This window comes from Chiloscyllium punctatum, chromosome 19, assembly GCF_047496795.1.
Source record: "Chiloscyllium punctatum isolate Juve2018m chromosome 19, sChiPun1.3, whole genome shotgun sequence".
Lineage (NCBI taxonomy): Eukaryota > Metazoa > Chordata > Chondrichthyes > Orectolobiformes > Hemiscylliidae > Chiloscyllium > Chiloscyllium punctatum.
Genome location: NC_092757.1, coordinates 87,159,418 through 87,185,278, shown reverse-complemented (window position 1 = coordinate 87,185,278; position 25,861 = coordinate 87,159,418). Strand labels below are relative to the sequence as shown.

The 25,861-nt window shown below is 39.8% G+C and overlaps 1 protein-coding gene across 1 annotated transcript in view; it reads right to left on the bottom strand.

Moving 5' to 3' along the window:
- Nucleotides 1-1,242: 1,242 nt before the first annotated feature.
- Nucleotides 1,243-25,861, bottom strand: part of rpa1 (replication protein A1) — a 90,126-nt gene continuing 65,507 nt past the window's right edge. The window contains exons 13-17 of the mRNA XM_072589983.1: nucleotides 25,002-25,134; nucleotides 21,893-22,069; nucleotides 10,266-10,373; nucleotides 7,018-7,104; nucleotides 1,243-1,842 (exon numbers count right to left, since the gene is read on the bottom strand). Coding sequence (XP_072446084.1) covers nucleotides 1,729-1,842; nucleotides 7,018-7,104; nucleotides 10,266-10,373; nucleotides 21,893-22,069; nucleotides 25,002-25,134 — 619 coding nt within the window. The 3' untranslated portion in view covers nucleotides 1,243-1,728. The remainder of the gene's footprint in view (nucleotides 1,843-7,017; nucleotides 7,105-10,265; nucleotides 10,374-21,892; nucleotides 22,070-25,001; nucleotides 25,135-25,861) is intronic.

The following is a 25,861-nucleotide window of genomic DNA, read 5'->3' as shown; positions in this document are numbered from 1 at the left end:
GAATCTCTCCACCAATGTTAAAAAATATTCAAAGACTCAGCTTTCTCTTTTGAGAAAAAGAGTTCCAAAGATTCATAATATTCTGAGAAGAATATATGTCTCAAAAATGGGCAACACCTCATTTTAAAATAATCACCTCTAGTTTTATAAAAGCAAACCTGAAAAGGTTTACACTTGAAAGTGTACAGAAATGTGCTATTCAGTTCCTGGAGTCTGGATAGTTATTCTGAATATTCCATTTAGTTACTGGTTCTGCATATCATTGTCTGAACAGGCCAATTAAAAATGTGTGCAATACAAAATGATATACTGACACTGAAGAAACACAAAGATCTAGTAAAATATCAGATAGGATCCTGAGGGTATATACATCAGGAAAGGTATTTTAAACTCTTGCATGTTGAAAATAATGCAAGAGGACCAAGAGGTTTTTAAAATTATGCAAGTTTTAATAGAGAGAATATTTCCTCTTTGGGAAGAGCCATCAACATAAAGACAGCCACCAAGAATTCCAACAAACAGTTCAGAATAAACTTGTCGAGAGCAGTAAAAAAGTGAAACTCACCACGTTAGAGGATGATAGAAGCAACCAGTACAGATGCATTTAAGGATAGTAAGTAGAAAATCGTAAGAGACAGATGCTTAGGATAGTAGATTTATATAAAAGATGGAGACGGCTCAGACAGAGTATGAAAACCAGCATGTACTAGTTGAGACAAATGGCCAGTTTCTGTGCTATGTAACCCATTAGCATTGCTTGGATTTCAAAGGTCTTGAAGAAATTCAAGTGCTACTCTTTAACCATGAGACAAAAACAATTTAATGGTTTAAGTTAACAAGATACAAGGCCAGCTCATGCTTTTGTCTCAATTATAACCCTGGTTTGACTGGCTCAAAAGACAAATTTGTATTTTGTTGTCCAACAATGCACCAGCTGAAACTGAAGCACATTCTCAGAACCAACTATTAAGTGGATTATTCTGGCTCATGGGTGAAAAAAGAATCTTTCACTGTTTCATTCTTCAACTGTAGGAAACACTACTATGTACGAACAAACACCAGAAGCACAACAGTCCATTCTGCACTGGAGTGTCAGACTGATTATATGCTAGTATCTCTGGAGTGAGTTTGAACTTATGACTTGGAGGCAAAAAAGCTACCAACTGAACGATGGCTGACACCCAAGAGGATCAAGTTGAGTACAAACAGGATAGGACAGTGATACAAAAAGACAACAAAAAACAAAAGACAGAACATAATTTATTTCGCTCTATAAGCAATGCCAGAGGAAATCAACTGCAAGTATTAAAAATAGGCTGTTAGATTGAACAGAGAGTTTTCATCACTACATTGTCATTTTGATACAGAATCATTCCAACAGATACACTAAAGTCTCATAAGCTTTTTGTCAGTGTTTATTAGAATGAAGCACTGAAGTAAGTTATGTAAATATGAAGGGGGGGGGGGGGGGGGGGGGGCAGAAATAAAGAAAAAAAAACTGGTTTTGCAGTCCACCCAATGATTTACAATGTTACTTCACACAAGTAAACCCATACCTTGGCAAGAAAGCCTATTTACAGATATATTCTCAATCTCACTATCCATGTTGATCAGAATTCAACATTTAAAAAGCCTTATGTTTTCAAAGTACAAGTGTTTTTAATTGAGGATCCCGACCATCCAGCTTCTTCCAATTGTGTTGTACTCATTCTTCCCTCTACTCAGTATTCAGTAAGCTTGTGTAGCTGCATGTTTCCTAATATTCATTATCAGTCTCTTGCTGTACTCCTTATGGTCCACTGGTTTCACATCCATCATTGTCGCTTTGATGCGAGATTCATCCTGCAAATATGAACCAGAAACAATTAAAATCTATATCACAGACTTGCTCACTCATTACCTTGTTATCATAGATCACCTCCAGTTGTTCAAATTGCATTCAAATCTTTTTAACACATTTGAAAGATAACAAGTGGTAGATTTTTTTTGCGCTATTCAATCTATTTCTAAAGAATGGCTGCTGGTACAAAACATACAGACAAGCTGCAACAACCTAATGAGAATGACCTGAATCACCACTAATCTTATACTTCCGTAATTCCTGCACTTTGACTTATTGCACTCAAGGTTAAGTTGCTGTACTTATTATCTACTCACTAGTGAGAATGATGCAGCTTATTCAAAATTCCATATAGATGCTGATAACGCCGTCAATCAGCCTTCTGGACACACTTCTATTTGACTTAAACTCTGATGTAACATAATTAACATGCTGGCTCACTAAACTCTCCTGTGGGCCAGATACCTAAACTGTGGCACAATCCTACCATCTTCACCACACTGTATACACTGCTAAAAACCAAGTTCAGTGAGTTATTAAAAGATGCAGTATGAAGCAGAGTTCATGTTGCAAATACTATGATTCCAGCTGATGCTAATACTGGATAAGTCAGATTTTAGAGTGAAACTTGGCTAATAGACCTGAACATCCCCACCACCTTCAAATTATACAGTCCAGTTACGGAGGCTGCTAGTGTACATTTAACAGAAGGAATAAAACATTCATTAAATAAGGAAAAACAAACTATATCATATCAAGCAAAAGAATGGTTGGGAAAATTTCATTACAGAAATCCACAAATAATTCAAACTCAATAAGCCCAGTATGATCATTAAATATCCAAAACCTCAAAGAGAGGCTGGGACAACTGCAACTCATTTCATTTCCTTTCGGCAAATTTCTGCGCAGTCATCAGATTTTATTTTCTTCAGTTGGTGTCTCTCACCAAGACAACTGAAGCTATCAAACCGGATTTACTATATTTTACTTAACACCAAATACACGAGCTTCCCAAATTCAGCATCCAATAGTCTATCACTCTCTGGTATATGCCACAGACTTGAATATCTTTCTGGGTTACTGTTTCCCTGCACTTGTGGACAGTCACTGACAACACAACATTGGTTTTTCTCCCTTTTTTAATAACTGGTTTGTTAATCTCCAAAACAAAGAAAAGCTCTTAAAGTAAAGGTTGTAAAACCTCACTAAAATACAGGTCAAACTTCCCAGACTTCTTGGCACCACATTCCCAAGCTCTAGAAATGCGCAAGCACGTTTAAATATGTTGGGTGTGAGGGAATAAACTCGAAAATTATACATTTAACACAAAGAAATCAAAATAGTCACGATACCTGAATTTCACCTGATGCTACTGACCAACCAGGCTGAGTGCTTATGCTTTGGAGGAACAGCAAAAGAAACCAATATGACACCCTCTCAGTAAATATTATGACTCCTCTCCTTGGTTGGTCTGCAGAAATTAGTTTTTGGAACTAATGGCAATTCCATAGCCTTATTATGCAATGCCATCCTACTGTACAAGATAAATATATACTTCTACATATTGCCCCAAATGGCTGTATAACTCAATATAACCTATAAAAGCTAAATTAATCCTTTCTCCACTTCAGTACAATTGGACTCCATTACAAAATAAATGGGCAGAATGGAAATTTAAACCCTGGGCTCCTCATTTGGGAACATATTCCACAAAGTGGTTGCAAACATAATTACTGACATATTTTCTTATTTAAGCTAATTCAGAACTGGTTACTGCCACATAAATCTTCAGTGTGTGTGTTATGGAAGATATGAAACATCTCATCTACAGTAATATCTGGAAATATTTAAACAACATTTTTCAACAGTTACTTCACTGTTAAATATTGAATACTTCAATCTTTTCAATGCCCTAGAAAGAATTATACATGCATGGTGCGTCAAAAAGCATCAGCAAGCTGTTGAAATAGAAAGAAACACATTAAATATATTATTTATATAACACTACCATATGTTGGAACAACATCTTGAAAAGGTTCAAGAGCCAAGAATTATATGAAAGATACGAAGGAAGAAAAAGAATGTGGAATCAGACATGCAAAAAAAAAATTAAACTTTTGAAAACAGGTAGGAGGTAGTAAAGCACAGGATCTTAGGGAGTTTCAAATGGGACAGCCACAGTGATGGAATTCTGATCAAAATAGGATAGGGATCATAGAAGGTCAGTGTCAGAAAAGCAAGAAGGCGCAGAGCCCAGTTACGCAAGAGATAGGTTAGGTTGATGCCTTCAGAGGGTTTGACAGTGAGAGGGGAAATTGAAACTAATATGAATAGAGGAAATGGAATAGGGCTAACCAAGCATAATAGTGCAGCCATGGCTGAATTAGGAACAAGTTTAACTTGTACAGGAAGCAAGACGACAAACATTAAAAGGCATTGATTAATGTTTGGTGGCTTTAGGGTGGAGGGAGATAGGGAGGAAAAGAGGAGACAGAAGCAGAGGAAGGTGCTATTTCAAAGGTTCAAAAAGGATTAAACAAATGTGGAGAAGGAAGCAAAATTCCAGATTAAACAACAAAATGCCACAAATAGTCATTAAGGTGCTCCGCCAGCAGAAAGGTGGAACCCAATCTCACGTTTCCAGAACTCACTAAGAGGGTATAATCATATATGGGAGGGGGACTAGTGGCAAAAAATTGTACACCTCGTACCCCTGGTCTCCATCTTTCAAATACAAAAAGGATTAAAAAATATTAATCACAAATTCTTAGTTACCCTGATTTTAGTTATTTTGTTTGAACTCAGCATTTGAAGAAAGGGCCAATTCAAATATAAACATGTGGAATTTCTTCAAATGGGTATTTGATGACAATTATTTAAATTTGCACGATCCTAGGGATTTGCTGAAAATTCTCAGCCTTGCTGGTTCAAATGAGAGGGTGATAATCCAGTCAAATAGCTTCGTGGGCACAGGAAAGCAAAAATGAACTGCTATTTAACACACATTTTGATGCAGCAGTTACAAATTACTTTCCACTTGCTCAAGGAGACAGTTATGTTTAATAACTACTGTAAAATTCTATGTCATATGATTTTTACTATTCAATAAATGTTTGGCAGTTAAACCTGAGGTCATGGTACTGTAGGACATTAGAAGTCAACAATACAACACTAATGTCAAGGAAGTTCACTCATTGACATGATAAAGCTAGAAAGGGAAAATTATAATGAAGAGGGTTCTCTGCCTTAAATTCATTCACCATCACTCTGATGCTCACTGGACTATACTGAATTCTAAATGAGCAACAGAGTTTCAGAAAAAGAGTCTCACCCTTGCTTCCAAATTCTTTCATGGCAACGGCTCACTTCTCACCTCTCTAATCTCCTCCGAACCCAAGTTATACATGCTCCTTCAATTCTGGATACTTTCAGCACCTCCATTTTAACTTCCCTATAGCTGGCAACAAAGCTTTCAGTCACTAAGGTTTTTGAATGCTCTTCCTTTAAGGTAATCATTAAAAACTGTCCGAAGTTTAACCAAGTCATATCTTGCAACTTGGAACTAATTTTGTTTGATAACTTTTTCAATTAAACTAATTTAAAGACACTTTAAAAATGGAAGTTGTTGTTTCTTCATCACTCAGCATCTTACAAATTACGTATAAAAGTAGAAATTGCTGGAAAAGGTCAACAGGTCTGGCAGCATCTGTGGAAAGAATCAGAGTTAACCCTTTCAGTTCACTCCACAGTTGCTACCAGACCTGCTGAGCTTTTCCAGCAATTTCTATTTTTGTTTCAGATTTACAGCATTCGCAGTTCTTTAGGTTTTATAATTTACCGAGTTAGCTGGGAAACTAAATGTACTTTGACACACTGAAATTAAAGGTTACGACAGTAAGTTTAAAATAGGATTCAATAAAAGAATAACTTGAGAGTAAAAGCCTAAGAAAGAAACGAGACACTAAAGATGGAAATTCAAAATGCAAGTATGGTGACTGATTTCCATTGTTCTGCCTGCACAATGATAAATATGCAAATCACTTTTGAGACAACAGGAACAGAAGAATGAAAAGAGCATAATGATATATAGGTGGTTTGCTGAGAAGAGACATTGAAAGAAGATATAAAGATCAATGGTATGAAACATAGTAAAGAGATGATGGATAAAAGGAGGACAGCCAGAATTTAAGTCAAGAGTCTTATTTATAATTTGAGCCTGATCAGTGCCTGCTACAGGCGGTAGTGTAGAAAACATATTGCAAGTCTTGAGCCATAACTTAAAACAACTGCTTACTCCGAATGAATAACTTCTTTGGAAAAATGTATTCTTGAATCTACTTCTTGCATTTTGTTTGGTTAAAATTCTGTTCAAGACTAATTCCAAGAACAGTCACAGATATGAATCAGTCAGCAGGTCACTCCCGTGAAGTTAATACAGTCCAATAGAAGAGAAGCAATTTTCAAATAGTTGGTCAACCCACAGTTTCTATATTTCTAGTGTGTAGTCTTTTGAATTTCTTTTAGAAGGTACACATAATATTTTATGTCAGAATTGTGTTCTGTTCTTACACTGCACATAATTCCCTATCACAGATGCTCCTTTTCAAGAAGGATAAATACTTAAAAGGAATTGTAGGGTTTAAAATTATCAGGGCAAACACAGTAACATTTCATTGTTAAGGGAAGTTACTGCGTGCAACTTGGCTGGCTACAAATTCCCTGTGCCTACAGTGATTGTAGACAGAGGAATACAATTTCAACAAATCCAAACCCCATTAAAATACCAATTTCAACAGCTTGCATTTATATACTGCCTTTAGTGCAAAATATGCTCCAAGGCATTTTTAGAAGAATCTGGCACAGAACAGTTGGAAGAGTTGAGACAGAGCCAAGCAGGAGTAAAATTGAAAAATCAAAGCCAATTTCAGCCCTCATTACATCATCTGCACCATTGGACATTTAACAGCAGAGAGACCTGGAACTGATGCAGATTCATGAAATGGTACAGATGCTTCATCCTCTCAAACTGCCAGGTTGCAACCTCAATTGGAAAGGTAAACATTAAATACATGAGTTAAACATTTTGGTGTTTTATTTTGCTGCAGGACTATTGAAATGTAGGTGAGTGGTATGGCCCTGGAACTTGGTCATACTATATAAAGCTACTCCTTACTTACATTGTAAGTTTCAAGTTTGACACGGATCCTGCAGGTGTATGACCGAAAATTTGCATTCTGGAATATTTCTTCAAAGGCTTGTTCATTCTATGAAAAAAGCAAATATAATGTTAAATATCAATATAAAAAAGACAACGTTTTGCTGACTAAGGCATGGAATTCAGGTTGCAAGTAACCCCTAGGAAATTCAAGGAAATCTACTTCATTTAACTGTCTTCAAAAGCTTCACATATAGCAGCAAGTTTCAGCTTAACTTTCTCACGGTCATGGCAGCTCTTCATGTATCCCCCAACCCCAAATCTATCCAAAGAAAAGGGGAAGGAAAGGAGGTGGGGAGGAAACCAGAAGCACCTGGCAAATTCTCTAGGAACCTGCTCAAAAAGCACAGGGTTGTTTCAGGATCACCTACCCATCCTCTCAGGACAAGTAATGGCATATGTCAACAATGTTTTGATGTACTGTTAAAAAGACTCACCTCAGCCCAAAACTAGAGAACTATCACCAAACAGCTGCATGTTTCTCCAACACAATCATACTTCACTTTAATTGCTTTTTATTTATTGCCATCTGTCATTTTACCTCATTGGTTGTGTTTATATCGGCACTCTTGCAGAGTGCAGAAACTATAATTCAAGATCATACTGACATCTTTTATTCCATATAGTATCGCAATGGAGCTCAAAAGTTAAACAAACATTCACCTGGAGATTAGCAAATTCTACTGAACATCTTTTCCTGATCAAGTAGGTAAAAGAAACGCAACATGCAATTTGGGCTAGAAGGTTTCACTTGCACAACTTTGTTCTAGCTTTGCTCAGCTATTAAGTCTAGCAAACTCAATATCTAAACAACAATGTGGATGTCTCTCTCCATCTAAGTTCTGTAGCTATTTCTTCATCATGATCCTGATCCATCACATCTCTTACCCTTTTCTACAGGCCTACTGCCAGAATTCAAACACACACTTGCAAGACAAAAAAATACAGGATAATACTGTGGACAGATCTTGGGAGACAGGAAAACCCAAAATGCAAAACATACAAGTTTCTACAAACATACTGATAAAGTTGGTCTACATGTATGGGAATATGAATTTGGAAGTTGTTCAACAATACTTTTCCAAAACAAAAGCCTGGTTGGTTTTTTAAAAAATCCCTGATTTTGGAAATATTAAAGTTAAGAGCCCGATATACAACACAGAAGTAAAAGAGAAAGGCAGGTCAACATGAAACCTTTCACTGATATTGCCTTAAATATACTTAATTAAAAACATTTTTTTTTTTTGGAAAAAACTTACAACATTTTCATTACCATGCTGTCACCACTCGATTATGGAAGTACAACTTGTCCAGGAAATGGCTAAATACGCCCAACAAATTAACAGACAATTTTAGTTCAGTATTTTGGAAGTGGAAATATGGAAGTCACACCACTTGGGTAAATAAAAGTTTTTCTAATTGCTTTATAATGTTGCATCATATTTATATTACATTTTTATTATATATTTAATGTGTTTTTGAATTCAAACACTCTTGCTTAAGCATTCTAATATTATTGTACTTTTTTCTACTTAGCCATTGACCAGAGAGATCCTTTGAAGTTAAAGAGAACCAGATTGGCTATAATATAATGTGGTTTGTTGGCAGGAAAAAAAATGGGTCACCAAGAACAATCATTTTTCAAATACACTCCTACAGGCAATGGGATTGCAGCATGAGTGGCCCACGTACCAGAGTTGAGATGGTGGACGGCATAATGTCTAACCAATTCAGACTCACTTACACGGTTTGCTTTGAATTTTATTGGCATGGAGGATTGGAAAGGGTAGATGCCTCACTTGGGAGATAAATTCTCAATTATCCACAAGTATCAGCATTTTGAATTATATGCAGGTTAATGAGAATATGAAAACAAACTTTATATATGGCATCGGTTGCTTCATGGAATTTGCCCAAACAGTCCAGAAAGACAAAGGTTTGGACAAGCAGCCATGAATAATGGATTCAATTCAGTGAATGGGAAATTAAAACATCCACGTAATACTCAACTGAGAAAGGTTCAAGCTTTAATCGGTACACTAATTACTGGTTCAGATACATCAAGTACACAGCATTTCAAACATATACTTAAATCAGGCTTGTCCAATGTGCTTTTCTCTCCCTGTTGTGACAGTCCAGGTCATTACTATCCACATGAATTCCATATATTGATGAACCCCCTTCTGAAGTTTGAGTATTATGCGGTTATGCCATGATTTATTTGAACACAACCAAATAGTTCTATATTTTATGTTGGGAATGTGACAGGGGGAGCAACTTTTAAGGTGTGACACTATAATAAATAATAATTTAACAATGATTTGAAAGCAATAAATGGATAATTTAGTAATGAGTCATTAACAAAAATGGGCATCAAAATGCCAAACACCAACTAACTAATAAAACCCCTTTTCTGCTACCTCTGTTAAATTGCATATGTACAGAGACAAAGATTAGGCCTCAAGTTAAGATCTTAGATTTAACTAACTCTGATCTTACGCTCAACTCTGATGGTGCACACTCCGAATTAGCCTTGATTAAATTCACATGGATATGGGATAACAGACCGGTTGCCTTTCAGCATTGGTGTTCACCTTTCCCAGCCTGCATTTTGGCTAGATCTTTGGTGGGTGAGAAAAGGAGTGTGGATATTGTCTGAGACACATACACACCTTTCCTCCCATGCTCCACAGACTTAGGAAGCTCGCTCCACCACTTAAGTTACCTGCGTTTGGATCCCATTTAGCGAGCCACAGTGTGGCGCACAAGCCAAAATTAAATGAATTGTTAAAAAGTAAATTGAGAGAATCTGCATCTGTGGTGTTCTTCACAAACATATGCATCTTCTCCCACAGCACTTGACTGTTGCAAAACTCATCTTTTAAATTACTGAAAGATTGAATAGATAAATTTGGACCACAATTAGAAACCTCAAACCAAATTATTACTACTGTAATGATTGTAACTTTTAAAAGCAAACATTTCTTTTCCAAAAGCAAAACTAACTACTGTCAGGACTGAACAGCAATTGTTAAGGAAAAATAAGTTTAAAATTTAGTACTTAGAGCTCTGGGATCACTGATAGTGACAGCAAAAAATCTGCAATAACTTTCAGAAGTAGCAGAAGTAAAAGAAAAAGCCAAAAATAGTAGAAAGTTGAACTGTCTAAATCTATAACATGTTTATTTGAACTAAATGAAAAACACTTACTGATTCCTTTAGTTCTCCAAGATAAGTAGCATTCTGACCAAGAATTGCCTCTGCTGTCTCCTGGAAACATGTGACCCATTGGTTTTCTCCAAAATCTGCTAGATTTATCTAAAGGACAATATTGAACACTGGTTACACAGTAAGCCTGGTGAAGGATAGAACTGGAGCCAATCTTTACATAAGTCTAGAAAATATTTACTTTAAATGACAATTAGATTAAATTAGCTACAGTATGGAAACAGGCCATTCGGCCCAACAAGTCCACACTGACCCTCTGAAGAGTAACCAAAGCCTAAATTTACCCTGATTAATGCACCTATCACTATGGATAATTTAGCATGGCCAATTCACCTAGCCTGCACATCTTTGATTTGTGGGAGGACACTGGAGCATCCGGAGGAAACCCACACAAACAAGAGGGAGAATGTGCAAACTCCACACAGTTGCCAGAGGCAGGAATCGAACCAAAGTCTCTAGCGCTGTGAGGCAGCAATGCTAACCACTTCGCCACTGTGCCACCCACAATATAAGCACGTATGCACCAACTCAAAAACCAGTCTCAACCGGAAATAATTTTTAAAAATTGTTTTTATTGAAAAAAGATTTTAATATTACAAGTACAAACAATACAAAGAGAGAGAACACGAGTAAAAACCCAACCTGCCCTCGTACAAATGTATATAGGAAAATATATAATCAAAAAACCTAAACTATTTAACTAAATAATAACCAACACCAAATTAATAGATAGTAATAACTCAACCCAGCCAAACAAGACACTCACATGTTCACAGTTCCTCCTCCATGAATACTGGACTCTTAAAACACAATTATTACGGCTATATAAAAGCTTTTATTAGTGTGACACATAAATCTGTGTCCAGGTATTCAAAAAGGGCTGCCATGCCTTACAGAAATTCTCAGTTTTGTGGTGTACCATACTTGTGAGAAAATCCAAAGGGATATACTCCATAACAATCTTCCGCCAACCCAACAGGCCCGGTGGTTTTTCGGATACACAACCTAGCAAGATATTCTTTCCTGCACGGAAAGTGAAGATATTGAAAAGTATTTTTCTCAGGCGCACGTACAGGGAACGCACTGGGCAGGCCAAGAGGAGGAGAGATCAGGTCCTTCTCTACCCTTACACCCAAAATCCTCTCCATTGCACCTGCCACAGCACTCCAGTATGTTTGAAGCCTACCACAGGAGCAGAGACTATGGGTAAGAGTGCCCGCACAAACCTTGCACTTGGGACGTGTTGAAGATACCCCTGGTTTACATTTTGACAAACTGCCCAGAGCCAAGTGGACCCTGTGGAGAATCTTCCACTGTAAAGCATTGTCCTATTGCAAATAGATATCTTTCTTGCGTTTTCTCAAATATCTTCCCATGCCTCTAAGGAGACTTCAACATCTGGCTTGGTCTCCCACACCCTGCAGAGTTGATTGAACTCAGATGAGGGGGCACCCCCCTCCAATTCATGATATAAAAGTACTGACAATGTGTATGCTGAACACCCTCCTCTCAAAGTCTGATTTTATAGGGATCAGTCAAAAGTGTAGGGATTTTATTCAAAAGACTAAATTTGAAAAAAAATGAAAGTCGCCCCTGTTATATAGCTCATATTTCCGTGCTAACTGACCAAAGGACATCATTGTATCTCCGTCAAATAAATCGCCCATGCAAGACACACCCCTAGCTGCCCAATGTTTAATTCCTGAATCTATCATCCCCAGTTGAAAACCTGGCATACCCATTATGCAAGAGAAGATATTTTGCCAATATTGCCTTTCCTCTGCCGAATTGCCTTCCATGCTTTAACAGTGTTTAAAATTAACGGGTTATGGCAATATTCCCTAATTTTCCTCAGTTTGTCCAAAAACAGCAAGCTGGTAAGGGGGCACCTTGCCTGGGAGGTTTCAATATTTAGCCATATTGAAAGAGTCCCCATAGGCCCAATTACTCATAGGATAAAAGCGAGCTTAGGTGGTAGCTTTCAAGGTTTGGGGGATCCACTCTCCCCCAATCTGTGAGGCAACTGTAGTTTAGATAATTTAATGAGAGGCCACTTACGATGCCAAATAAAAGAGGTGAACCCGCCGTTCAGTCTACTGAACGTTTACGGAAAATCAGGGGGAGCATTCGAAAGGGTATAACAAACGGGGAGGGAGAATATTCATCTTAATAAGTGCTATCTAACCCAACTACGAGACCGGAAGCGGCTCCCATCTTTGAAGGTCTTGTTTGACTTTGTCAAATAATTGAACAAAATTGTCTTTGAACAGCCGATCCAGAACTGGAGTAATGAGTATGCCCCCTGTGACTACTTGTATGGGAATTGATATTTGCCCTCAAGACCTAGCATCTTCGTATGACCACCCATAGGCATAGGCTCTGACTTTGCAAGATTAATCTTGTACTGCAGAAAAGGCGCCAACTGCACTGAAGCCTTGTATCAGGCGAGGTACCAAAACTGCTGGATTAAGACAAAAAATTAGGATATTGTCCACCTACAACAAAACCCTATGTAATTTTGACCCCACTTCTGCAGCTGATATATTGGTGTCCCTACGAATGGCCTCTACCAACGATCAATCACTAATGTAAAAAGCAGTGGCAAAAGGGACAGTCCTGTCAGCAGCCCCTAAAAATGTTAAAATTGCTGGAGCGCACCCCATTGGTGATGACCGCAGCAAGAGGGTCACTATAGAGAACTTTTACCCATCTTATAAAGACTTTGTCCAAACCAAACCTTTCCAGAGTGTAGAAAAGGTACGGCCATTCAACTCTGTCAAATGCCTTCTCTGCATCGAGAGAGAAATCACCAATCTTTGTATTGACTGCTGTTGGCATGCTTGAATTACATTAAGCAGCCTCCTAACATTATTGGAAGATCGGCCCTTTATGAAGCCCGTCTTGTCCTCTTTAACAATAAAAGATAACACAGTCTCCAGCCTTAATGTGAGAGAGTTAGAGAGGATTTTAAAGTCCACATTTAAGAGTGAAATGGGCCTGTACAAAGCAGTCCTCCAAGACCTTCCCTTTAAGGATAAGCGAAATATTGGCCTCTCACAGAGATGGCGGGAGACAGTCATGGCTGTCTGAGTCATTAAACATATTGAGCATTGGGCCTGACAATATATTTATAAATTCCTTATCGAATTTGCTGGGAAATCCATCAGGACTGGGTGCCTTTCCACTCTGAAGCTGCTTCACAGCCTCCTGCACTGATAAGGGGGTAATGAGAAAAGACTCTCGTTCAGGGGTCAGGCCTGGAAGTTCCAGATCCTTAAAAAAAAATCTATTTTGGCCTAACCCTCCTCACACCCTCAGACTGATGTAACTTAGAGAACAATCTCTGGAATGCCACTTTAATCTTTTTAGAATCACATGTTAGGTTCCCAGATCCTGCCATAATGGCTTGAGGGGCACTCCTTTTCCTGGCACGATATGCCAAGTTTTGCCTGGCCTGTCACCATGCTCGTATAACTTCTGCTTTGCAAAGTAAGCTCCTTCTTTGCTGTCTGAGAGAGCATGGAATTCAATGCAAACTGCAGTGCCGTAATCCTCTGTAGCTTGACCAATGAAGGCATGTCAAAGTAAGCCTTCTCGGTTGCTTTCAACCGTGCTTCAAGGAGACGTTGCTGCTCACCTTTATGCCGTTTCCTACTGACAGAGTAGGGAATAACTGGGAGCAGTACTGGGACCGCAGCTCTTTACAATATATGTTAATGATATAGAAGATGGTATTAGTAATAACACGAGCAAACTTGCTGATGATACTAAGCTGGGTGGCAGGGTGATGAGGATGTTAGGAGATTACAGGATGACCTGGACAAGTTAGGTGAGTGGTCAGATGCATGGCAGATGCAGTTTAATGTGGATAAGTGTATGGTTATCCACTTTGGTGGCAAGAACAAGAAAGCAGATTACTACCTAAATGGAATCAATTTAGGTAAAGGGGCAGTACAGAGAGATCTGGGTGTTCTTGTACACCAGTCAATGAAGGTAAGCATGCAGGTACAGCAGGTAGTGAAGGCGGCTAATAGCATGCAGGTCTTCATAACAAGGAGGGATTGAGTATAGAAGCAAAGAGGTGCTTCTGCAGCTGTACAGGGCCCTGGTGAGACCACACCTGGAGTACTGTGTGCAGTTCTGGTCTCCAAATTTGAGGAAAGACATTCTGGCTATTGAAGGAGTGCAGCGTAGGTTCACGAGGTCAATTCCTGGAATGGCGGGATTACCTTACACTGAAAGACTGAAGCGACTGGGCTTGTTTACCCTAGAGTTTAGAAGACAGAGGGGATCTGATTGAGACGCATAAGATTATTAAAGGATTGGACACTCTGGAGGCAGGAAACATGTTTCCGCTGATGGGTGAGTGCCAAACCAGAGGACACAGCTTAAAAATACGGGGTAGACCATTTAGGACAGAGATGAGGAGAAACGTCTTCACCCAGAGAGTGGTGGCTGTGTGGAATGCTCTGCCCTGGAGGGCAGTGGAGGCCCAGTCTCTGGATTCATTTAAGAGTTGGATAGAGCTCTCAAGGATAGTGGAATCGAGGGTTATGGAGATAAGGCAGGAACAGGATACAGATTAAGGATGATCAGCCATGATCACATTGAATGGTGGTGCAGGCTCGAAGGGCAAAATGGCCTACTCCTGCACCTATTGTCTAACTAATCCCCTGGCATAGGCTTTGGCAGTTTCCCAAAGGGCAGATGGGCTACTACTCAAGCCTGAGTTAATATCTATGGAATTTCGGGCGTTCCTAGACAAGTACCCCACAAATTAATTGAGGATAAAAGGATCTATTTGCCAATGCCTCAAACCCCCTGTAAAAGGTCCTTAATCTTAATGAACATATACACTGGAATGTGATTGGAGATGGTAATATTACCAACTGTACAAGATGCCACCAAGTCCAGGGTTACCAAGGGGTCAGACAAAAAAAAAATCCTGGTGTGACATCTGTGTGGATTGGAAAAAAAACAAAATCCCTACCTGGAGGGTGGAGACGCTCCAGACATGCACCAACCCTAAGTTGAACACACAGATCCACTAATTATTTAGTTTGTGCAGAGGGTATCGGGGTCCTTCGGGCAACCTGTCTACTGTGGGATCCATGAGACAGGTAAGATCTCCCTCTATAATGATATGCTGGGATTTGAGACTGATCAGTTTAGAGAATACACTTACCAAAAATTTGAGGGTACGGGCCAGAGGGCAATAAACATTTCAAACACCATATTCTTCCCCGTTTATCAGGGCTTTGAGAATTACAAAAATCTCATGAGTCTTTAACACGCTCTAATAACTTAAATGGGAGATTCCTCCTAATCAATATAGCCAATCCCCTACTTCTGATATTAAAAGATGAAAAGTAAACCCGATCAAAGCCATTCTGCTGCAGTTTCAAATGCTCCCTATCATCCAAGTGTGTCTCCTGTAACAAAGCAATATCCACCTTCTCCTTTCTAAGACTCAAAAGAACCTTAGATTAGATTAGATTACTTACTGTGTGGAAACAGGCCCTTCAGCCCAACAAGTCCACACCGCCCCGCCAAAGTGCAACCCACACCCATACCCCTACATCTACCCCTTACCTACACTATGGGCAATTTAGGATGGTCAATTCACCTGACCTGCACATCTTTGGACTGTGGGAGGAAACCGGAGCACCCGGAGGAAACCCACGCAGACACGGAGAGAACGTGCAAACTCCACACAGTCAGTCGCCTGAGGCGGGAATTGAACCGGATCTCTGGCGCTGTGAGGCAGCAGTGCTAACCACTGTGCCACCGTGCCACCCTCCTTCCTTTTAATTGGTGAGTGACTTCTCTTGATATTCCAAGTACACCATTTAATCAAATCATTAGCCACAACATTCTGCAGTAATATTTAAATTCCAGAGAAGAGGAACTCAAACCACAAATTGCGGAGCCTTAGTGTCACATGAGCCATTGAATGTAAAAAACTACATAAACTAAAACTACTACATTTAACAAACTTACAAAGCTATCAAAGATTATATACAACAAAAACCAAAAAACCCAACCTATAATGCACCAACCGCATTGAATAGGGGAAATCATTCCCTTCCCAAAAGGGGTCAACTACCCATCCCAGAACCCAATTTCCCATCTCGCTGCCAAGACTGCAGCCCAGGCGTTTAAACACCTGAACCAGGTATAAGCTGCCCGCAAGCAGACACCTAGCCATCCCCACCAATTTCCCTCCTCCTAGCTAGAGTCACAGTGCAGACACAAGCAGAAAAGAAAATACACCATGGAACAATATGAAGGAACAATTTTTTTTAAAAGAGAAAAAAAAGGGTAAATACCCCACCCATCCTTTGAAATAACTTAGAAATTGAAAGTACACATCTCAACCGCCAAACATAGTTTATACCAAATTATTACCAATTAAAAAGGAAAAGAAAGCCCAAACTAGACTTCCTCTTTTGATAGAAAAAAAAACCCAAAGATATACTCCAATAACACTACTATTTGTACATATTAAATTGTTCAGATTAGGTTAATTTGTCCACAAAGTTTCTTGCCTTCTCCGATGTCTCAAAGAGATGTACAGGTCCATCTAAGGTGATCTGAAGTACCGCTGGATACGTCAAGAGTACTGAATCCCAAGCTCCTTCAGTCTTCTCTTGACACTGTCATAGGATTTTCTTTTCTGGATGACCGCCATTGAGAAGTCCTGGAAGAACACAAACTTAGAGCTTTCGTAAATCAGGGCCTTCGGATCCTTCCCCTAGATTCTAGAAGCTTCCGCGATTCTCTCATCGGTATAATGACGAAACCGCACCAAGGTAGGATGAGGACGTTGACTCAGACCTGATCTCCACGCAGTGACCCAGTGAGCTCTCTTGATCTTCATGCCTCTCATTCCAGCCTCCAAGTTAAGGAATTTCGGCTCAGCCCTCAATAAATTTAGCGGGCCGCTCACATTCCTTAGCCTCCGGCAGACTGACAACCCAAATATTTTTCTCCTGCCCCTGTTCTCAAGATCATCCACTTGGTCATGCAAATTACAGACCTGTGCCTCCAGGACTTGGATCCTATCCTTGGAGGAACTGATATCAGCTTCCACCACTATGACTGTTCAACTTCATCAGTCCTCTTTTCCAGGCCTCCCAGCTGCTGTTCATGCTTGTGCAGCCTGATAGAGGTCAGTGCCAGCTTCTCCACTATTTGTTACCCAACATCTCATGAAATTTCACAAGTTCCTTCATCAGGGCCTGGGTAGGTAATTGAGTCCAAGAATCCTGCAGGCTGGGCAACAGGCCCGGTCTCAGACACTCCTCTGCCCTTCTTCAGTATCGCTGAACGGCAACAACACAGGTAATTTGATTGTTCACAGTTTCTTGGGACTCCATGACCTTTCCAGAGTCCCAAGATATTGCAATGGTCCGGGTTGGGTGGGTTAAACGTTCATCCCGCTTCAGTTGAGGTGCAGAGCTCTGCAACGCGATCCTCTTTGGATCCCCAATTTGTGTATAATTAGTCAATATCCATTATCCACATACAAATGTAAATAATTAAATTGTGTACCAAAATTGTGAAGAAAATGGTAGAATAAACTTTTTTTTTGCATATATATGTATTTGCAAATTTTTTTAACATTACAAACATAAAATTATTGGAAAAAATCAGTACAAGAAAAAAAAACACAAATGACAATACAACTACTATCTACTAACTACCCTATAATACAAATCAAACCCTAACACCGTGCAAAGCAACACCAAAGCAAAAAAAAATACAGAACCCTATACTCAGCGCAAAGCTCCCAAGCAAAGGACGGGAGCATTGTATATATACCCATATTAACTCGGGAGACCCGCTCCAGGGCCCAGAGCTTGACAAATCTAATCATCCTGGTTAAACAAATGCCCTAGTTAAGATAACTGACAAATCTACATCCAAATAACTCAAGTAGGGCTGCCATGTCTTATAAATATGGTCTGTTGTGTGGTGCACCATGTTTGTGAAAAAAGTCCAAGGGAATGTGCTCCATAATTAATTTGCGCCTTCCTAGCAAGCCCGGTGGGTTCTCAGACACCCAGTTCATCAGAATATTCTTCCGTGCACAGTATGCAAGAATATTAAAATAGTTTCACCTACACTTATTTTACATCTGGGTCACACTGAAGATGCTCCTTTTTTAAAACTCGCCCGACAGTCTGGTGCCAGATGAGCCCTGTGCAGAACTTAACTGCGTAGCGCACGTCCTATTACAGATTGAGATCTTTCGAGTATTCTCCCATATGTTCTCCCATGTTTCAGAAGAGATCTGCACTCCCAGCTCTTGCTCCCAGACCTCACATAACTGGTTAATATCCTGCCAGGCCCTGCCACCCAGCAGGCAATAGAGGGCACTAACCGAAAGGGTGCTTGTGCAACGTAGCAACAACCGCTCTGTATCGGGCTTAGTGAGAAGCATAGTCATCTTCTGGATGAAATCCTTAACCTGGCTTGCAAAAGCAAGTTCTTTCTTTGCCTTTTGTGTCAGTATTGAATTCAAGGCAGCCTGAAGTGCCGTGATCCGCTGTAGCTTAGTCACCGAAGGCAGCGCAAAATTTGCTGCTTCCTCGGCTCTCAACTGCGTCTCAAGTAGATGCTGCTGTTCCTCCTTCGGTCATTTCCGGCAAACCGAATAGGAAATAGCTAATCCCCTAGCAAAGGGATTAGCAGTCTCCCATAGCATGGATGGACTACTAGCCGTGCCTGCGTTGATAGTCAAGAATTCCTGAAACTCCTTCAAAAAATATTCTACAAATTTGGAATCCTTAAGGAGAAAAGGGTCTAAAAGCCAGTGCCGCAAACCTAGCCCTTCACGCTTGGCCTTAACTTCCAAATATACTGCCGTTGATCAGAGATAGCTATATTCCCAATTTTACAACCCATAATCGAATCCAGAAGGGCCGAGGGAGCCAGAAAGAGATCAATCCTCGTGTGACATTTATGTGGGTTTGAAAAAAAAAAGGTGAAGTCCCTGTTGGAAGGGTGAAGACATCTACAAATGTCCACCAGCCCCAACTCCTCGCATAAAGTCAACCACCTGCTTGGCCTGCGAAGAAATAGTTGGGGGCCCACTGTCTGATCCAAAACGACAATCAAAATCCCCCCATATAATAATGCGCCATGTTCTAAAAGCACTCAACTTAGAGAAAGCATTAATCAAAAATTTGAGGATGCGCTAGAGGACAGTAGACATTTAAAATGCCATATTCCTCCCCATCTATCAGGGCTTTAAGTATCACAAACCGTCCCTGCTCATCTTTCACCTGCTCTAATAATGTGAACAGAAGATTTTTCTGGATAAGCACCGCCACTCCCCTACTTTTAGTAGTAAAGGATGAAAATAATACCCGGTCATAACCCCCTATTGTAATTTCAGGTGTTCCCCATCATCAAGATGGTTTCCTGCAACAAAGCAATATCAACCCTTTCCCTCTTAAGGCTAGAAAGCACTTTTCTTTCCTTTTAACAGGCGAATGACTTCCCTTAATGTTCCTGGGGCACCATTTAATAAGGCACTTATCCATATCCCCTTTCAGAGACCCTTGAACCCCTTGGAGGGAGAATCCTGCTTACAAAGTGCCGAACATAAAAGTAAATAAGTACTCATAGAATTGAAGAACTATACGTACAAAAAGTACTTTATCATAACTATAAACAACTAGTACTACCAAAAAAACAAAAACAACCAACTATAAAACTTTGAATGGAAGACTCTTCCCCCTGCCCATTGGGGGCACTCACCCTATCCATCCCCTCCTTCACAGCTCCAGCCTTAGGCCAGAAAAACAAACAAGGAGATGATCCTTAAATCAACAGAAAAAAGACCAAGTCAGGATAAGCACTCCACCCATCCTTGGTTTCATATTACCCCTACTTGCGACTAAGAGAAGCAGAACAAACAAAAGGGGAGAGACAACAAAAAACATCCACAAAATTTCCCATCAAAATCCAGTTATTAAAAAAAGGAACAACTTATTCCAAAGTCTTTCCCCCTTTCCAAATAGGAAAGTATTATGGAGAAAGAAAGGAATTTAAAAAAAGGAAGGGAAAACATGGGGAAAGATCGAAAAGAGAACAAACATTAACCGTATTCTTCAGGCCAATCCGTCTATTTTAAAGTGTCTACAAAGTTTTTAGCCTTATCTGCCGAGTCAAATGTGTAAACTGAGTCCTCGTGGCTGAAACTAAGTACTGTCGGTTATCTCATGGAGTACTGGATGCCCAGGTTTCTCAGCCTCTTTTTAATTTCATTGAAGGACTTCCTCTTTTGAATTACAGCTACAGAGAAATCCTGGAAAAACATGATTTTTGACCCTTTGTACAGCAGTGCCCGCAGATCTTTTCCAAGAGATCTGGAAGCTTCTATGACTTTTTGCTTGTCCTTATATGAATGGAAGTGCACTCGGACCAAGCGGGGGGACTGCACCAGCCCCGACCTATGCACTGTAACCCGATACACCCTTTCAATCTGTAGTCTGCTGGACTTAATGTGAAGGCCCAAAAACTTCGGCAGCCAGTTTTCAAAGAAGCTGACTAGTTGCTCACCTTCAGGGAGCCCGACAATTCAGAGATTTATCTTCCGACCTCAATTTTCGAGATTGTCGATATGGTCTCGCAAGGCCCGCGCCTCTTGCTCCAGCACCTGGATCAGACTGGATGAGGACTCCATTGCAGCTTCTGCGGCCTTAGTTCAACCCTCGGCCTCCTCCAGCCTCTCCTGCTCATGCTTCTGCAGTATAGATGCGTTAGGTTGGATCTGGGCATGAACCTCCCCACGGATCTTCTCAATTGCAGCCCCAACTTTCAAGGTAAGTCTCTCCATCACCGCAGCCAATTCCTAAGAGTCTGTCAGGTCCCCGGGGGGTTCAGGAGGCTGCTGCTGCTGTCTCTGGTATTGTTGTTGCTGCAGGGGAGTGGGTTCTCCTGCTGCTGTTTGCTTGTTCTTTTTCCCTTTGGCATCCTTCCCACTCCCAAATATTAACAAATATGTATTCTGTAAGGTTTTAAACTAATAATTCCACCACAAGTTCGCTAGGGGTGGCAAAAAAGCACTGGTATGCCTTGGCTGTTGGGCAGAGCTGTCCACAGCAGTTTAACAGAATCGCCACCATCTTGCTGAGTCCAGAATAAACCTTTTAATCAAGTCACAAACCCAATCAAATGAAATGCCAAAATGCAATTACAGCATAAAGATCCCTCGTTTGTTGGTTCAAGTTATTTTAGCCTCGTTTTCTAATCATATAAACTTATAGCATTAGTCTGATTGGATTAGAAAATTAGCTATTAAAAAAGTACTCAGAAGCTGTGGGTGAAAAACAATGTGTGCTTTTGTTTTAAAAAAGAACCTAAAAAACCTTTTCCTTTGAACACAACAAATAGAGTCTCAAAACAGCGATCATTTGCAAAATCACTGAGCTGCTCCACACACACTACTAATGACAGGCATCTCTCAGTTTTGTACATCCATCAGATGCAACAGAGTGGAAAGTTCAAAATCTTCTGGTGCTATGCATCACAGAAATCAGATACTTTGTAAAACAACAAAAGCTAAGTCTACTGCAATGCTCTCAAACTGTACTTACTGACAAAATCATACGATATTTGAAGTTGGGAAATTCACGATCACATTTCTCACACCTATAAAGACCATTCTGCTGATCCACAACCTTCTTGTTGCACTCTGGAGTGGGACATGCCTGGTACATACAGTTTTCCTTCTTCAAATACACAATTGTACCTACAGTGGTATAATAATCAGCCTGCAAGGAAAGAGATTATTCAGGTAAAGAATAACACAAAATAGAAATAACTAGCTGTTAAAGTCATTGGACAGTAAAAGAATGCATAGTTGACAAGTTTAAGATCTTACACCACTATAGAAAAATTCACAATTAAGGTTTAACCACCAAGTTGTAAGAGCTCAAAGTCATCAGAAATCTCTAAGCTTGGATCCGTAATGTTGAATTCTAACTCTGACCTTTGAGTAGAATTTTAATTACCCTAAATCTTTTCATAGTCCACTTCCTTACAGATGAATTGCCAAAACTTTCTCTTCTGTTCCTGAAGAATGTGTTCAGCTACAGTTACGCCTCGAAGAGAGGATAAATCTGAAATTTAATTCAGCAAGAACAACTACAACCACTACCCTCTTTTCAAAAGGCCATTAATATGGAGAGTACTATCAGGGGATAAGGAAAAACAAAAAGATTTCACTAGCATGCATTTCCTATCTACAGAACCACACTTCCCACTATATATCTTGCATTTGACATATCCATTACATGTGTATTCTATTCAAATTTGAAATGTAAAATGGTCAACCCAGCCAATTAGATTACTTACAGATTAGATTACATTAATTACAGTGTGGAAACAAGCCCTTCGGCCCAACAAGTCCACACCGACCCGCCGAAACGTAACCCACCCGTTCCCCTACATTTACCTAAGATGTTTGACCATCTTTTCCAAAATTTGCTGAAAATGGAAGCTTAATACTTTTCATTCACTATTTTTGTGACAGAGCAGCCTCTCTTCCAAACATCTAAAATATTATTTTTCTATTTTTTTCATTAACCAGGCCACTGGTGACTATAGTAGAAACCCCATTTCTGTAGATTTGGTTTCCGCAGTTTACCACGGTGCAGAAATATTACATGGAACATTCCAGAAATAAATCCAGGAGGCTGCCGGGGAGGTAAGTTCCCCATTTAAATGGGAGGGTTCACTACTATCCACAGTTTCAGGCATCCCAGGTAGGCCTTGGAATGTATCACCTGTGGTTACGAGGGACACCTGTATTAAAAAATGCAATCTGAGAATGTTACCATTCATAGCGCAACCAAGAGTAAGAAAAGAAACTGACTATATGCTTACTGCTGCTGTGTATTCTGTATATCTCAGAAATCTTAAAAACAAAAAATATTCATGCAAGGTCTAAAACGGCAAAAACATAAGATCAACTTAAGAATTGCAAAATAATGGCTTTTATTAAGATCATGAATTGGTTGGATTTTGGAGTATCCGTTTAGATAGCAACTGAAAAGGAATAAAAGGTAAACAATGTAATCACCACAAACTGTCCAACATTAAGACAGACTCGCCTCTTGTAAGTTCATTTTCCCCATGTTAAAAAGGAGTTGAACTTTGAATGTTTTAATTAGCATTTTGTGAAGCTAATTTTGAAAATGTATTTTTTGACAATTGTCAGAAAGCAAGAGACAGCGACACAAATGAAAGTCAGTCAAAACAAACCAAAATGAATTTTAACAAACAAGTCCTGCCAGAGGTGGAGCCCACTCTATCCAATGCCATTACATCATGATCCACTACTGTCTGCACTGTTATCATTAGAATTTACCTGGAAATTACTACAGTAAAACCTTATTCTACCCAGTCTCAACTGTACAAGGTCTCAAATCTACCATCTGCAACCAAACACCTAATCCCAGCGATGTATGGTCAAATATCGCCTCATATTGCCCAATTCCAGCAGGTACTGGGAAACTTCATGATCATTCGCATTGATACCAAAGCACAAGACCACCAAACCCTATGTTCCTTCCCCAACACTTCTGATTCCCAAAATATCTAACATTTCACAAGTTTTCAGCCAGAAAACCCTTAAATGAAATAATTGGGCAAAAATAAACTTATTAATGGACACATTCAGTTTACTATGGTATGTATATGAATTAAATTAGATTAGATTCCCTACAGTATGGAAACAGGTCCTTCAGCCCAACAAGTCCACACTGACCCTCTGAAGAGTAAACCACTCAGTCCCATTTCCCTCTGGCTAATGCACCTAACACTACGGGCAATTTAGCGTGGCCAATTCACCTGACCTGCACACCTTTGGACTTGTGGGAAGAAACCGGAACACCCGGAGGAAACCCACGCAGACAGGGGAAGAATGTGCAAAGTCCACACAGACAGACAGTCTCCCAAGGCTGGAATCGAACCTGGGACCCGGGTGCTGTGAGGCAGCAGTGCTAACCACTGAGTCACCATGCCGCCCTAAATGAATATGAATACTCTATTTTTTTATTACCAGATCTCCTTCGAGAAATTATGTCCCCATTGAGTGATTCAGTACTACATTTTGTCAAAGCATGACAAAGGGTAGGTCTTCCACGTCCTTGAGAATTTCAACTTCTTTTGGCATTTCATTCCAGCAATTTATTTAGTTTGCAGTTGACACATGCTGACAAGGGCGGATAGTTTTGTTCCCCACACTGCAACTAGCTCACCAAGACAGAATGTCTGTAGCTGTGGTAGATTGTGAAATGTTTTTTATTCCCAAACTCTTACTAGAAGCAAATTTCAGATTAAAAGTATTCAAAACAACATCAAAACTTGAATCAAATAGCTTGCAACACTCAGTTGTGACTCTCACATTGACAATTTGGGCAAGGCATAAATGTGACTGCGAAACTAAATGCCACAAGCAAGGCAAACATCTGGGAGGAGAAAAGAGACATTTAAAAAAAAGGTGAAACAATAGGAAAAGAGGAATAGGTTTGTGGGAATGCATATATAATTCACCTGAAATCCTAAGGACAAATTCGGAGTACAAAATCATTAAGTGGACCAAACATAGTACCACACTATAACATTGCTAATATAAAGCTTGTATAGCCATTGTGACCAGCAGAGTCACATGTCAAGAATCAGATTATAATTTAAACTCACCTTATCTCCATGACCCAAGTTCTCATTTTTTACTTCAAGCAACATCTTCCAGTTGGTATTGCCTCCACCAAACGAACTACCCTTTACATCTGAAATGGATGTTCCTTCCACTATTTGGCCATCTGTATCAAACCTGTGGGGTAAGCAACATAGTATTATACACAAACTTTCACAGCCAAAAATTTCCCAATCCTATAACATTCAAATGTTGGACATGACACATTGATGACAAAGCAGACAGAGGGCCATGGAAAAGGACAAGATACATCTGATGATCAAGAATGAGCAATGAGAGAATGAGGATGAAAAAGAGAAATTTCCGCAATGAATTCCAGCAGTTAGTCGAACTGAAGACATGAAGAACAAGACAAATGCCTGGAAACACTAGAAATAAAGTTAAATAATGTTAAATGTAAGAAAATGAGAAACAAGAAGGGACAGGAATGATTGTTGGAGGTTCCAATGTTTAGATGTTTCAAAAGGAACAGGGGTGAGGTAAAAGGAGGTGCAGGAGTGGCATTGCTAATCAGGGATACTATCACAGCTGCAGAAAGGGAGATTGTTGAGGAGGGTTTGTCTACAGTATGGGTGGAAGTCAGAAACAAAAGGAGCAGTCACTTCATTCGAAGTTTTCTATAGGCCCCCAATTAGCAACAGAGTCACGGAGGAACAGATTGGGAGGCAGATTTTGGAAAGGTGCAGAAGTAACAGAGTTGTCGTCATGGGTGACTTGAAGTCCCTTATTATTGATTGGAACCTCCTTAGTTCAAATAGTTTGGATGGACCAGTTTTTGTCAGGTGTGTCCAGGAAGAATTCCTGATGCGATATGTAGATAGGCCAACTAGAGGGAAGGCCACAT